The 16,404-nt window shown below is 36.9% G+C and overlaps 1 protein-coding gene across 1 annotated transcript in view; it reads right to left on the bottom strand.

Annotated features, from left to right (window-relative positions):
- Positions 1–827: 827 nt before the first annotated feature.
- The window catches only part of GRM8 (glutamate metabotropic receptor 8), a 749,540-nt gene continuing 733,963 nt past the window's right edge, over positions 828–16,404 (bottom strand). The window contains exons 9-10 of the mRNA XM_060155979.1: positions 7,256–7,502; positions 828–960 (exon numbers count right to left, since the gene is read on the bottom strand). Coding sequence (XP_060011962.1) covers positions 911–960; positions 7,256–7,502 — 297 coding nt within the window. The 3' untranslated portion in view covers positions 828–910. The remainder of the gene's footprint in view (positions 961–7,255; positions 7,503–16,404) is intronic.

Here is a 16,404-nt window from a genome sequence, read left to right as displayed (position 1 = left end):
GTTTAGCTTAGAAAAGGAGAATTTCAGTGACACTTGGATATACTTTTAGATGGTGATTTTCAGATTACATTCTCCCAAGTTTAACTCATCATTTGTTAATTACGATACCTCAAGCTACTGCTTGATTCTTCATAAAAGAAGCAATTACTATGAAAAGCTACCACATAAATCTTGAAATATTCACAAAAATCTTACACAAATAATATTTTCATAGAGAAATGAAAGACCGTGTTCTTCACATACACGCAAACGTACAAAAAGACATTCCTCGAGGAAATAGTAGTTTCTTGGCACACCAGGGCTTTTACAGCAGCAGTTAAATAACAGCAGCAGTGCCAACTGGAAAGAATTTTCCCTGGCTTTAAAACTGGAACGAAACAACTCTCAACATTTGCAAAACATTCCTTTATTATTAGAAATAAATTATTTGTATAAAAAATTGCATGCGTCAACCATTGCATTTATTTTTTAGCACAACCCAGGGCTTCAATCTGGTCAGCCATTACAAGAAACAGACTCATTGTCTTATACAAGTTGAACAATGTGGGACAGGAACGGGAGTTCTCACAATCACAGAAAAATACTTACAAGAATAACATCAGACATGGTTTATTTCAACAGCATTTTTTTTTTCACAAGCTAAGATTAGTTTTCCTTTTGTGATTTTTTTTTAACTGCTCATGAGTAAGCAATACTTTAGCTTGACACTCATTGGTTGTATTATATAAAATGGGTTTCTTCACTCCCTGTTATTGATACTTTTGGCTTGTGGCTACTTCTTGTTCCTTACAAGATTGACTATTGATTTGATTGTAGTCTACAGAGATCTCCAGGAGTGAGTGTTGGTGGTGTCACGTTCATTGTTTAAGATCGCATACCACATTTCTTCATATTGTATCATTTCCCTGTTTCAGATTGAATGATTGCTGTAGCTGATATATGTCGTCTTGGTAGAGGAAGCTGTTAAGACAAATTAAGACAAATTATAGTACAGAATAATAAATTAGTTTGTTAAAATGATTTTAAAATTCAAATATTGCAGTGACTTTTTATGACATGTGGTCTTTACAGCCTGTTACTTATTATTTTAAACAGTGTAGTAGGATTTCAACAATTGTAGAAATAAAAATGCAGCAGAATTTTTAATCTATAAAACCACTAGTCTCATTTATAGTGTAGACATTTGGCAGAAAACTAAAAATGTGAATGCCCTGTTCTTTAACATATTTAGGTGAAATTCAATTTAAATGTGCATTTTGACTAACAGATTTACAATATAAAAAATGAAAGAACAGATGAAATTCTCTATCCTGCAAAATGAAAAAAGAATTTTTTCTTACAACCCACGTTAAAGACCTCAATTCTTTGAGTCTGATTTGATGGCCAAGAAAGGGTTAGTCATTATAATTAGTCATGCTTTGAGAATGAATATATCTTCCATTTAAAAATAGTACTTTTAGACTCTAGAAGTGAACACAGTACAATATCAATGTGTATTGCCAACACATATTTATGGTCTGGTTTCATCCAAAGGATACAAATGGAGATGTTTAAAAAATAAATAAAGACTCAAAGAAGGAACTTATCATGAACTAAACCCATTATTGTAAGATTATTAGAAAAGTATGAACAAGAAAATATTCTAAGTCTATTCTAAGTCTAAATATTCTAATTCTAAATATTTCTATGTCTAAACTTAGAAAATATTCTAAGTTTAAGTATATTCATACTTAAATTTCCAGAAATACAAATCTAAATCCAAATAATTACTTCGCATTTTTGAAAGATGTGACGGAATAAATCTGTTTTAAAATTCAAAAGTGATATCTTATTTTTTTCAGTGGAACTCTGGAATGAAAAATCATAAGAAGAAAGAAGAAAAAGTGCAAAACGTATGTATTTCACTATATAAATCCAATTCAGGGTGAAACAGATTTTGAGAGAATAATTTACTTTTGAACATTGAATAAGGAAATTGTAAAGTTTCTTCTCCGAAATAATTGGCAGTTAGACTCATTCCATTGTAGTGTACATGAATACTGGTAATTGACCAGACAAGTTCTTACCACAGACCAGGATCAGACAAAGTCCACAGTCACTAAAATTAATACAGGGAGCCCAGGAAGTGCTAGCTGTGGAGGTTTTTGCTGTTTTTTATTTCATTGAATATTATGAGCTTCATGCCAAAAACAGGTGGGACATATCTGCTTATCTTTCTATGTTGCTCACATTAGGTTATTATTGAGGGACAGTGGAAAGGAAGTAGATCTTAGACTTTTTTTTTAATAGATCTTTATTGGAGTACAGTTGCTTCACACTACTGTGTTAGTTTCTGTTATACACCAACAGACTTGGTTTTAAATTGCATTCTCTTCTCTACAAAATGAGTGAAAAAAAGTCACTGAACCAGGTTATGGGGCCTCAGCTTCATCACTGGTCCACAATCCACAACATTGTGTTTTTGTGAGGACGGAGGCACAGTAGATTTGTGGGGAATGGCTGTTGTCTTAGAGAGTCCATATGGAATGCTACTTTTCTATTTATGCTTCTAAAAGGTAGGGTGTCTGTTACCTTTGGTTTGGTGTGAAGTGAAACACAGTGATTTTTATGGTCTTTATTTTTTAATCTTTTTATGTCTAATTTATATAATGCTCTCATATGCCTCTAAATATATTCTAAGAAAATGAAATCTGTGCTTCAACTATGCTTTTGAAAGACTTTCATATGATCTGAGTTAGAAAAACGACCCTTTAAAAGATTGCTCAACTTCCTGCCCTATTCAGTATATTTAACAGTAACTAAAAATGTGAGAAATATCTACCAAATTTGCAGATAGCTAGAAAGAAAAATTATGGTTGTAACAGAGGAACAAGAGCCTAAAGACCTTAACGAAGATGATATTCAGATGTTAATCTTCAAGGATCATTCCAACATCAAGACTCTAAAGCTCTTTAGAAATTATTTCATTGTTTGAACTCTTAGAAGTAACCTCCAGGGAAAAAGATGTAGAATTCTATTGAGAACTAAGACTATAATTTACAGAAAGAAAGTAATCGTAATTTTTCTGATTAGAAAAAGGATGTAAGGCTTTGGAAACATAATTTAGTCAACACTGAAACGATGTGAATGGCAGATATCTTGCAAGAATCTTCCCTTTTCTTTTTTTCTTCCAAGAAGAAAGAAAGATGGATGCTAAAATAATAGAATTTTTGAATTTCAAGTCTTATCTTTTCTATTAATCACAGACCAATCTAGATTTTGTGGGTTAGGTTCCAGACCATTGCAATACAGTAACTATCACAATAAAGCAAGTCACATGAAATTTTTTTGTTTCTCAGTGCATATAAAAGTTATGTCTACACTATCCAGTAGTCTAAGTGTGTGATAGCATTATGTCTAAAAACACAATGTACATACGTAAATTAGACAAAAATACTTTATTGCTAAAAACTGCTAACCATCATCTGACAATGCAGGGTTGCCAGAAATGCTCACTTTTGAAAAAAATGCAGTATCTGGGAAATGCAGTAGAGTGAAGCACAGTAGAGCGAGGTATGTCTGCATATTTTCATGGCAGCAGTGATACTTTTACCTTTATCCCAGAAGTGTTACAGAACAAAAGGGATCAGAGATGTACATATAAGCTAATGTAATACTTCTGCTGATGAATATGCTTATGTGAAAATCAGCCTTGAATACAGCAACAATGAATTTCCTGTGCACACCACACTGTGTTCATAAGCTAGAGAAAGGAGATCTACCTCCGGAAGCAGCTGTTTTCATGAATTATGCATGAATAGAGCTTAAGGAATACCGTGTTACAGCATTCATTAATTGGGTACCGTTGATAAAATTCATATATACCAACTTTGTTTCTAACTGTCTTTCCACACTTGTATGAAACAACACTTGACCTTTTTATGTGTGAAATGTAGTATTCTGCAAATTCAGTCATTAACATGGAGTCATTTGGTCTCCCTTCTAGCTTCACATTGCTTTTATTTATTCTGTGTACCATTAGAAGCTTTCCTTAAATATGTGATCAGAATTTCTGGCATTAACAAGTCATCTTTAAGATGAAATTTCTAAGAATGATGGACTTGTAGAACTCCATAGCTATGAAAGAAAAACATTGCATGCATATCATAAATACAGTTAATTGCTCAGGAAAAAAATCCTGAATGTAGCATAGTAGCCATAATTATCAAAATCCTCCACGTATTAAAAAAAGGGAGGGACTTCCCTGGCGGTCCAGTGGTTAAGACTTCGCCTTCCAATGCAGGGAGTGTGGGTTCGATCTCTGGTCGGGGAGCTAAGATCCCGCATGCCTCGGGGCCAAAAAACCAAAACATAAAACAGAAGCAATATTGTAACAAATTCGATAAAGACTTTAAAAATAATGGTCCACATCAAAAAAAAAATTTTTAAAAAGGGAATGCTAAAAAAATAGTTTTTGAATTTTGTCTTCTTTTTTGTTACTCACAAACCAATCTATATTTTCATGGGAGCAATGATACATTTACCTTTATATAGTGGTTTATAGTTTACAAAACACTGTCCTGTACGTCATTGTCAAGTCATTGTGGTAATGGTGATTTATCAAAAGTCTGGTAGCAGAAAGTATGAGGATGCAGCAACATGGACACTGTTCCAGTGGATTAACTAGTCCTGGTTTGATTGAGAATAGGCTCCACGGGTTTTGAAAGGAGGTATTTTAAATCTGAGGAGGCAAGGTACTAGTTACAGAGAGTTGAATGGCAAAAGCTTTCCAATATTCAATTATACTTCTAGAGACATAAGACACACTTTTAGAAGAAAAATATTGCATTTAAGCTCTTCAAGTTTTTGGTAGTTTTAGAGAGTTTGTGATTTTGGAAGACTTTTTACTTTTTCCATTCAAACCACTGGTGCATTTGGTAAAGGGAACAAGCACACAAGGGGTACATTGTAGCTACTCCTTAAGTGAACAAAGGTTAACAACTGTTACCAGGAGTGGGATTGCAGAAGGATGTGTGAGGATTTCCTACTCTGTCTCTCCTGAATGTGTAAACTGTAATCACTTTATCTGAGCCTAATTTATTCAACCCAAACCACTCCTGTAAAAGATGAATAGTACAGTAAAATCCCCGAAGTACAATTTAACCTTCTTTGAGGTCATAATTGACTTTATCTTGATTCACCTTCTTAACTTTCTTTTACCTTCCAAAGGTGAGCATTCAACTCCTCCAAAATATTACAGGCTTAGCCATCATACAGCCTTCACATTTGTAATCTTTCATTCTTATTTTCAGAGAAAAGAGGGAAACGTACACATGCTATGAAATTTCCATTTCAACAGCAACAGAAAATAATAAAAGGAAAACAAAATGTATGAGACTTATTTCTATAGCATGGGATTAGTCTTTGTCAATACAGCACATTTTCCCTTCAGGGAACTAACTTATTTTTTAAAGCGGTGGAAAAAGTTTATTAATTTTTTCCCTTACCACATTGCAGAGGTGAGTCCAGGATAACTGGTATTTATTTCAGTGTACATTTGGTTGTTTCCATGTGCAACCGTATTATATAAGGTTTTCTGGATTGCTGCTAAAAACCAAGTACAACTATAGACTCTGGTGAGTCATACTGAGAAGTACCAGTGTTCAAAGTGTATCACTGGCCAAAAGTAGTTTATTGGCATCCTACATTAGGTTTTAACTTCCTGCACTGATGATTTCAAGGCAGAAGAAACAAATAAAATTCTGCCCTGAAATCACAAGCATTCTACACTGATGCCTTTGAGAGTAGTTACAGCACAACCTTTGCTAGGAGCCCAGATAGCCCCACCAATTAGTCAATTGCTTATCTATAATCAGAGATGATTGTAACCATTTGATACCAAAACCCATCCTTATTGTGCCTCCTCTTGCACTTCCTCAAGATTTCATGTTTGCAGAAGAGTGAATATGTGGGGAATGTCTGTGAAATTCTTAAAAGGCTTCTTTCTCTACAAGTAACTAAATTTGATATTTACGAGCTGAAGGTCATCTTCCTAGAGGACCTGGCCAGTCATTCCAAGAAGTCTGATAGTAATTGAAGCCAATAGGTTTAATTAATCAATACTTATCTTCTAAGGATAGTTCTACATGTGGGGCATTAGAGTAGACAGTGTTCATCTGGAACTCTTGATGCAAGGGAAGGTTTGTGAATCTAGTGAAGACTATAAGTTGTTATAATAATTAAATCAGATAAAGTCATGTCAGTCTTTTCCTGTATTTCATGTCAAAAGTACAGAGAAAAGGAGATATAGCCTCCTGGCAGAATCCGAGAGGAAGAGGGCATTTTTGCGTAGGGTTTTATCCTTAATGCCTGTGTTATATTGAACCATATACAGAATCTCGTAATGTATAGGTTATGTACACACACACACACACACACACACACACACACATATATATAATTTTTTTTCACTGTATTCAGCTTTCTGGTATTTTGCAATACATAACTTCAATCTATTTGCTACTCTTCCATAGAGTCCAAGATGGACTTGAACAGCTCAGTTAAACTCTACTGGCTTAGTTTGGTACCAGTATGTTGTTATGCGCTTCTTCAGGGATGAGTATAGAGGAGATCATAGGTGAGGAAAGGAAAAGTGGAGTGGTGGCTGTAGAAGGGGTCCTGTTTTCAGGGTCATGAGGCTTTCAGAGAAGAGCTCTGATTATCTTAATATATCCAAGAAGGGAAATCAAGGGAAACCAAAGAAGGGGACCACGTTGGGGAAACAAATATAGACTATGACTTAACCTAACCTGTTAGCTAACTAGTTTTCTCATTTCCCTAAATATCTGAATAACGTATCATTTATTTGTGTAAGATCTTTGGTAGCATGCTTTATAAAGACTAGTTAACTATTAATTCTGTAAAGAGCGACCAGTATTGAACTGAAAAAGATTGCAGAGTAGTTCCTAAGAGCTAAAGGATAATTTTATAAATGGAGCACAGTTCCAAGCTTCAAGCTCTGTAATGCCTCAAAAGAGAGACTCGAGCGTCACACTTTGTAAAAGAGATTTCGTGTTTATGTTCATGCTCTGGAGGGGAGCCACTTGCCTTGAAATCGTTTGGTTCTAACCAAATGGTTCTAACTGCTGTGATGGTCTCATGGTGTGCGAGTACCACCAGGTAGCACAGTCCCCAAGACCAGTAGAAGAATGTTCAACGTACATCTATCAGGAAGTGTTCCCACTCTTGACCATCGGAAAGTCTACGGATGACTTACTGTTGGTTTCAAGACTCTCACAGAGTTCGCTTTTCACCTCGCCATTTGGTCTGTCATTTCCTTTTTGGATCAGTTTGCTTTGCATGGTGGCAGCTGTCACCACAGCTTTGAAGCTCCTCTTGCGTTTTTGAACATTCTGCTCTGGATGAAAAATTATAATATAAACCTTGGGCATGTAGAGCATGCCCAGAGACACCGAAGCACTTAAACTCATGGAGACAGTAAGTGTTGTAGTCTGGATGTACATCTGAAGAAGGAAAAAAAACATAGAATCAATGTTGGTAAGCCTGACCTAAGATAAAGCAAATAATATAACCGTTTTCTGAGATTATTCCAGCTTCTCTGCTAACAGTGCATTAGAAGGCACTTATTAAAACTGCCCTTAATTATAGTGAAACGTTCCTTTATCCCCACCTGCAAATGTGGGTAAAGTTGTATTGTTTATGAAGCCCAATTTTTTAAAACAAACAAAAACAAGTAAGCTGATGGAGCTTAGTTTCCTCTTTAGATTATAATTAAGCATATATAAGGAAGGGAGCAAAATCAATCTAGCAAAAGACTAACATTTTATGTCACACAAACCTTATTCAGGGAGGTATCACAAGGTCAAATGTTATTCTTTCAACAGTAAACCTAACCTAGAAGGTAAATTATATATAGTGGAAATAGAGTGGGAGTGAAATAGTCCAGATCATCACTATTGCACACCATTGCTTGGATAATGTGAGTGTTTGCATCTTCACATAATTACTTAATTCCAGCTTCCAAATTGGATACATCACAAGCATGCCATAAGGGCTTGATATTTTTTAATAGCCCTCCTAAAGGATAATTCCAGAGGGTTTCTAGATGATTGCATCAGATCAAAATAAATGTGGGTGCTTTTAGAAAATACATATAAGACTTCCTCCTTCCAAGACTGAAATATGCCCTTTAGGATGGGTCCTGACATCTGCATTTTGAAAAATTCTCCCCCTGTGCTCATTCCTTATCCTTATTTCACTGAAATTGACTGCTCTGGTACTTACAAAGAGAAGTCCCTCTGGAAGATTTTTCTTCCTGCAATCTAGAGGTTAATGAACTGAAAAAGTCAAACCTAAAATCACTGCTTTAGCTGTTTTCATTATGTTATGAAAACAAACGTGACAGTATTTTAATCTTTTTTCTTCCCCAATGTTATTGAGGTATAATCAAAGAATAGAAATTGTATATATTTAAAGTTTTATCAAAACTTGATGTTTTGATAAACATATATTATGAAATGATCATCTCAATCAAGTTAATTAACATATCCATCACATAGTAACCATTTTATTTCTTTCATTCTTTTATTTTATTTTATTCTTTTGTGGTGAGAATGCTTAAGATCTCTCTTCACAAATTTCAAGTAAACAATACATTATTGTTAACTGTAGTCACATATTCATCTTGCATAACTGGAAGTTTGTACCTTTTGACCAATATCTCCCCAGTTCCCCTTTCCCCTGCCCCTATTCTGCTCTCTGCTTCTATGAGTCTGACTATTTTAGATTCCACACATAAGTAAGATCATGCAGTATTTGTCTTTCTGTATCTGACTGATTTCACTTAGTATAATGTCCTCCAGGTTCATCCATGTCACAAATGGCAGGATTTCCTTCTTTCTTTTAAAGAGTCAATAATATTCCATTGTATGAATATTTCACCTCTTTAAAAATAAAACCTTTGATCTGTTTACATTTTTCATGTCCTGAGCTGAAAATATAATTTCTCCCAAATAACTTGGAATACTGAGGTTACAAGGTAGCCATGATTTAAGATGATGAAGAGATCCCTTTATCATCTCCATGTTTTTTTTTTTTTTTCAGGCTTCTTTTGCTCAGCATAGTGGGGTTTTTTTTTGTTTTTTTTAAACATCTTTATTGGAGTATAATTGCTTTACAATGGTGTGTGAGTTTCTGCTTTACAACAAAATGAATCAGTTATATATGTACATATGTTCCCATTTCTCCTCCCTCTTGTGTCTCCATCCCACCCTCCCTATCCCATCCCTCTAGGTGGTCACAAAGCACCAAGCTGATCTCCCTGTGCTATGCGGCTGCTTCCCACTAGCTATCTACCTTACGTTTGGTAGTATATGTATGTCCATGCCACTCTCTCACTTTGTCACAGCTTACCCTTCCCCCTCCCCATATCCTCAAGTCCATTCTCTAGTAGGTCTGTGTCTTTATTCCTGTCTTACCCCTAGGTTCTTCATGACTTTTTTTTTTCTTAAATTCCATATATATGTGTTGGCATACGGTATTTGTCTCTCTCTTTCTGACTTACTTCACTCTGTATGACAAACTCTAGGTCTGTCTACCTCATTACAAATAGCTCAATTTCGTTTCTTTTTATGGCTGAGTAATATTCCATTGTATATATGTGCCACATCTTCTTTATCCATTCATCCGATGATGGACACTTAGGTTGTTTCCATCTCCGGGCTATTGTAAATAGAGCTGCAATGAACATTTTGGTACATGACTCTTTTTGAATTATGGTTTTCTCAGGGTATATGCCCAGTAGTGGGATTGCTGGGTCATATGGTAGTTCTATTTGTAGTTTTTAAGGAACCTCCATACTGTTCTCCACAGTGGCTGTATCAATTTACATTCCCACCAACAGTGCAGGAGGTTTCCCTTTTCTCCACACCCTCTCCAGCATTTATTGTTTCTACATTAATGTCTGTTCATTCTAATGATACCTCTGAAAATGTAAAGTTGTCAGATTGCATCCAGCAATCCCCAAATTAATTGTGTCCTTTTAAATAAAGACTCGAAATATATTTACCTTCAAGAGTAAATATCTGAATCAGCCTTATGGCTTCCTTTTCCTAGGGGAGACTGTTTCTCTTAACAGATGACAAAGCCTTGAGGTGAGAAACTGTCTGAAACATGAAGAGAACTTCAGGCACTAGTAAAAAGACTGTCCTTGTCTGAAAAATCATATCCTGTGGATTACTGTGTTTACTGTTCAATTTATCTACCACTAAGGCTGTCCTTTGCTTAAGACCCTATCGTGAGTATGGGAACACCCTTCAACAAGGTGATATTTAGGATCGATTTGTTTCAAAGTTCACCTCCTCCAGGAAGTCCTCCATGATAAATCCTGATTATAATGTCCTTATTTTACTTTTAAGCACTAGTGCATTAAAAAATAAATACAATGGAGCACTTGCTAATGTATAACTATGTGATTATAACAATTTATATGAACTTTGTAATAATTCATAAAAAATGCACAACCAGGGTATAAACTTCCCTAGCGTCTGTAATCTACATTTCTTCTTATATACCTCTATGAAATCACACAATAATTACTCAGATACCACTCATTATTTTTAAGTATATGAAGATCTTCAAGAAACCCTTAAATTACACAAATCATACAGAATATGCTTTCCATAATTTTCCACTCTGTCAAATGGACATCAGGGTTGATGACATTTTAAGTAAGAAACACAAAGAGATGAGGTATGAATCCAGATTCTAGGTTGGGCTCATGCGTACCATCCTCAGTAGAGATGTGATTCAGATACGTCCCTCGGCAAAGTGATAAATTACTACATGCCATGACCTCTCAGGCTACCTGCCAACGAGTGACAACTCATGTTAAATTTGAGAGAACTAATCTACTGCAATTAAGAAGGTCCTGATAAAATGTGAATATGTGCCTTTAAACCACACGAACCTCCCTAAGCTTTGCCACCTAGTTTTAAGCAACTTATTATTATGAATACTCATAAGCTTCTTATACAATAGTTAATCCTCTTTGAATTCCTACTTATTCTCCAGCTAGCATTGCTGCAGAAAGGCTATGCAGAAAATGGGCTGCAGAGAAAGGATGTAATGATAAGGAAAGGATAGAGCCAAATGCAAACCACACATAAATATTCCAAAGCCACTCAAATAGGGAACCATCAGTTTTGTCCCAGTCAGACCCAGCCAAGTCACTTTAACTTAAAAAACAAACAAAAACCAAACAAGGGCTTCACTGGTGGTGCAGTGGTTGAGAGTCCGCCTGCCGATGCAGAGGACACGGGTTCATGCCCCGGTCCGGGAAGATCCCACATGCCGCGGAGCGGCTGTGCCCGTGAGCCACGGCCGCTGAGCCTGCGCGTCCGGAGCCTGTGCTCCGCAACGGGAGAGGCCACAGCAGTGAGAGGCCCGTGTACTGCAAAAAAAAAAAAAAAAAAAAAAAACCCTCCAGAGGTATAGCCATGAAATGATGGGAACATCCACATTGATTAGCTGGGTTCTTTTTATATGTCTTAACCTGTTGGTCTTGCTAAAACATATAATACTAGTCCAAATAATTCATAAATACCTTTCTAGTTTGAAAATCTTATAAATTTTATCCACTACCATAAATGTGATAATTTTCTTCCCTTATTCAGAATAATTTCTGTAATATATAGTAAACTTGATTTTGTTAAATATTAAGCATGAAGAAGATTCTGGAGTGCTAGTTTCCACGTTAAATATATTACTGTAGTCTATCCTCTTAGCAAGCCAACTCAAAAGAAGATATAATAAACATAGACATTAGGATTAAACAGTACTATGCTTAGTGTTCCAAGCCCTCCATTAGACACTGTGATTGCAAATTACAGATCTTATGTGCTCTCTTACAACAGCTTCTGAAGAATTTTAATGTGGGTTTAATATATAAAAAGCATCTATACAAAAAATCATACCCTAAAATCTAAAACCTTACAGTGGCCAAGGCTTTGTTACAGGACTTCAGACTGTGAGTAGACTGAGTTTTTGAACTTCCTCTTCGAATATTTAATGAAATAAAAATGTCGTATATATTATAACCTCAATGAAAGCAGTAAGAGCAAAATAAGCAAAGAAATGAAATGCCACCTACTGTCCTTCTAGAGAAGTTAATTTCTTAGCATCATGGATTACAGGATTTTCAGTATCTCCCATATTTAAGAAGAAATGGAAAGATTGTATTAAAAGATTGAAAATGAGCACTTGTTTCCAAAAAACTCATGGATTTTTTTATACCTGTTGAATATTCTAATTACTTGAACCACGTAAGGAAGAAACATGTTCAAGCAGACCTGAGCTTGAATTCCAGCACTGCCACTTAAAATTATTTTTAAAGATAAAGAAGTTTACAGAGAAATTCTGGAGTTGCCTTGTGGATGGTAAAAAGCCCCTAGTCGACCCACCAGGTGACAATCTGAACTCTAATAAAACTTCCCTGGCAATTGAACAGTTGTGAGATCTTATTTTCCTCTCTGACCTTTAATTTATTACCTATGAAATGGGGGAAAATAATACTTTTCTCATAGAAGGGTTATAGGTGGAATGACATAATCCTTATAAAATGTCTCAAAGGTGCAAAACAGTAGTAGCTCAACAAAGATTATTTTCCCTACAACTTTGAATCTAAAAGGCTGCCAACAAAGCATCCTTCCAGGTATATAGAATAAGAGAGGGGCCTATGAGCCAGTTATCCAAAGTTGACAGTTTAGTGAAGAGCTGACAGCCCTGCTCTCACTATATGATGTCAAGGAAAATGCTTTTGTAATCTTACTTCAAAGTAGGCAGAATAAGATTTTGCCCGAAAGTCAACTCCTATTTGCTGATAGGGAATAGAATAGTGCACTGGTTCCCTGTATCAAAGTTACAGTTCACCAGAATGCTGTAACTATATTAGGAGGAAACTATATTAACTCCCTGTAACCAACATAAATCCACTGAGAGATGCTGACAGTGGTACTGGATATATTAATGTAACCTTCTTTTTTCCATCCTTCTTTTATGCCCCACCCTCTGCCCCTTGTCACTCCAAAATATTAGTACCTAGAGGAAGAGGAGCATCTTTTCTATTATGTCCATTGATAGCCTGTCACTTCCTCTGCCTCCACAGCCGCTGGACATTTTGAGGCTGAAGCAGTCACATGCAGTGAAGCAGACGGAAATGATCTCTGGCTAAGCCAGGGAGGAGATGGCACAGTGGAGCATATTAACATGACATCTTTTCTGGGACCATTACAGCTTCCTCTTCATTCTCTGCAGGAGTCATTTGTGCACATCCAGGGTCTACTGAACGTAGGTCCTGGCCTGGAATCACTAAAGACTCTAGGAAGGGTAAGGAGGGAGGAGATTATATTACTCCAGGAGAAAGGTCAGTCTTTTACTTTCAACCAGCTGCCTGCACACAGAACTCCACAGATATCCAGGCTGGTGAGTTTTCAACCCCTATGTAACCAATGTAACCTGTTAAGAAACCTAACACCCCAGACGGATTTGTGCCATGTGATAAGAAACAGATGATTTATTCCTGTCTGCCTTGCCCTGGATGGTTTCATCTCACTTTTTGCTGCAGTCAGCCAGGTCCCGTTTGTCTGCTTCACACAGTCTGACCAGTGAGAAAGCTCCGTTTACACTTAAAGCCTGCCTTTGCCTTTCTCTACTTCTGTTATCTATCCCTTCATCTGTGTGTCCGCCAAAGTGTCACCTGCCTCCACAAATGGACCTTCTGCTTTTCAGAAGGGCTTCAGCCAATGGATTTCAAAATCTCATTAATTACTAGAAGTGATTAAAACAATTTTTTTTTTTAAGATGGAGAAGTTTACAAAGAAACTCTGGAGTTGTCCTGTGGGTAGTAAAAGCCTCAAATCAACCTATCATGAAACAATCCAAGCTAATAAAACTCCCCTTGCAATGGGACACCAGAGGCGGTAACGCACAGCACCCCCACCAGCTCTTTGGATGAGCCTGGATACTAATGAACCACCCCAAGTCCGTATCAAACATTTTATTATTGTGTCTGTTTTGTCGAGTTCAAATACCTTGCTGGCTTCTCCTTCTCAGTCACTTCTGAGGGGTCCTCCTCATTCTCTCTAACATCTTTACCTTGAAGTATCCCAGACCTCAGTCCTTGGATATCTATCTGCCTATCTATCTATCTATCTATCTGGCCACATGACTCTCTTGATGGTAACATTCAGATTTATGGCCTTAAAGCAGGACCAGCTTTCTGGGCGCACTGCCTGTACACAGGCTCCTTCACTCAGAAAGGCCTCACACTTGGTTTAAAGTTCTTCTGTCAGGGTTTTGAAATTCTCAATAATTTTTGAATAAGGAAGCCTACATTTTCATTTTTCATTGGGCCTCACAAGTTATGTAGGTAGCCCTGCCTTAAAAACTATATGCTGACTAATTCCAGGCTTCCCTCAGGAAACTCAGTTGCCTTCTGGGTAGCTCCCCTTAGATGTCTGACATATACGATCCAAAACTAACAAGCATCTGAATCCCATCTTCTTTCCTAAACTTCTTCTTCCAGTGGTCTTCCTTGTCTTTAGTCCATCTTTCCCATTGTTGGGATGAAAACAAATAGAAATTGTCCTTGACTCTTCTCTTACGCTCTATCTGTGACTGAATCCTGTTGACTCTACTTCCAAAATTTGTTCACATATGTCATTTTCCACTTCCCCCACTGGTACTGCATCAGTCCTAGCCAACATCATCTCTTATTTGGATTTTCACTATAGATGTCCCGTTGACATCTATACGTTTCTCCTCTTCTGCTCTTATTCTCTTCTATCTGATCATCTGATTGATTTTTAACACAGGTAGCTAGAATTTAATCCCATTATTCATTAATTGGGTTCAGTCACCCCTACCCTCAAAACTCTACAATGACTTCACATTGATGCTGTCCCTATAATGGCCTACAAGGTCCTCTGAACTGATCTGGCTTTACTCTTTCCCTCATTCATTCTCTTCTCATCACACTGGCCTCCTGGCTAATCTTAGAAGATACCAAGCATGCTTCTGCTTTGGGGCTTTTATATTTGATGAACTGACCCTTCACTTCGTTCAGGAAGTGTTCCTTTCTGAATGGTTCTTTCTCAATGACACCCTTTCCTAAACATGAAATTAAAAATTGCACCCCCCATCCCTCCACCTGCATTTATTTCCCCAGCTTTATTTCACTCCTCAGCATCTATTTTCTAGCATAAAAGTCTATATATATTTTACTAATTTATATATTGTCTCTTTCCCTTAACTAGAATAAAAATTCCATGAGTCCAGGGATTTTTACCTGTTTTGTTCACTGCTATAAACTCAACACCTAGAACATTGCCTGAATACGTGAATTTTCTGGTCTTTGAGGCGGTGTGGATCCTTACTCTTGAATTTGACATTTAAAGGAAATAACCCATGTAGTTTCAAGAGGAAAACAATCAATCAGATTCTAAAGCTAGACAGTCTATGAAAATTTGAGGACCCCATACCCCTTCAAATCAATACCCAGGCTGGGACAGAAACTCCTGGATAGATAAACATGATGATCATTTTCTTTGGCCTTGCCGCACGGCATGTGGGATCTTGGTTCCCGGACCAGGGATCAAACCCATGCCCCCTGCAGTGGAAGCGAGGAGTCTTAACCACTGGACCAACAGGGAATTCCCAACATGATGACCTTTTAAACTATAAATATGACAATTAAAAGTCAGTGGCCTCCACTTGGGAACATGAGAGCTCTGGGCTCTGCCCTGCATCCCTCCCCCACTTAAGAAATGTACAACTGAGGATAAGGCACTCACACTATTTATAAACGTCCATAGACTTAACTAAATGAATTTAAGGAGGCAACGTATGTAAAATATTGGCACAGCACCTGGCATACAGTAATCATCAACAGTAACTATTGCTGTTATTAATTAGCCTTGATTTTACTCTCTCTGAATCCTCCTCCATTCCTCACATGGTAAAGACATAACGGTACTGCTCTCTCAAAATCAGCCACACCTTTCTTAGCCTTTTTGATAAGGAACGTGAAGACATAGAACTATAGGCACAAAATATTTGTTCATAAGGAAATATATTTTATGCTTATAGGAAACACATTCAAAATGTCATAGTCTAGTATCATTCTGGAAAAAACTCACAATCCTGAGTGTCCCTCCTGTCAGGTAGAAATTGTAGGGTTGCTGACCCATCGGCAGGTCAGAGACATTACGTTGTGTTTTCATTAGTGGAGATGGAGACGGGCTTGCTCTGATCCATTTGCTGTCTCCCTTTTGGCCCCTTTTAGCCAGGACACATGTTAGCAAAATGAAGAGTCAAACCAAAGGGCGAAGACTATGGATGCAGAACTGG

Source organism: Lagenorhynchus albirostris, chromosome 8 (assembly GCF_949774975.1).
Source record: "Lagenorhynchus albirostris chromosome 8, mLagAlb1.1, whole genome shotgun sequence".
Taxonomy (NCBI): Eukaryota; Metazoa; Chordata; class Mammalia; order Artiodactyla; family Delphinidae; genus Lagenorhynchus; species Lagenorhynchus albirostris.
The sequence above is the reverse complement of the archived record's forward strand: the minus strand, read 5'-3'. Positions and strand labels throughout refer to the sequence as shown.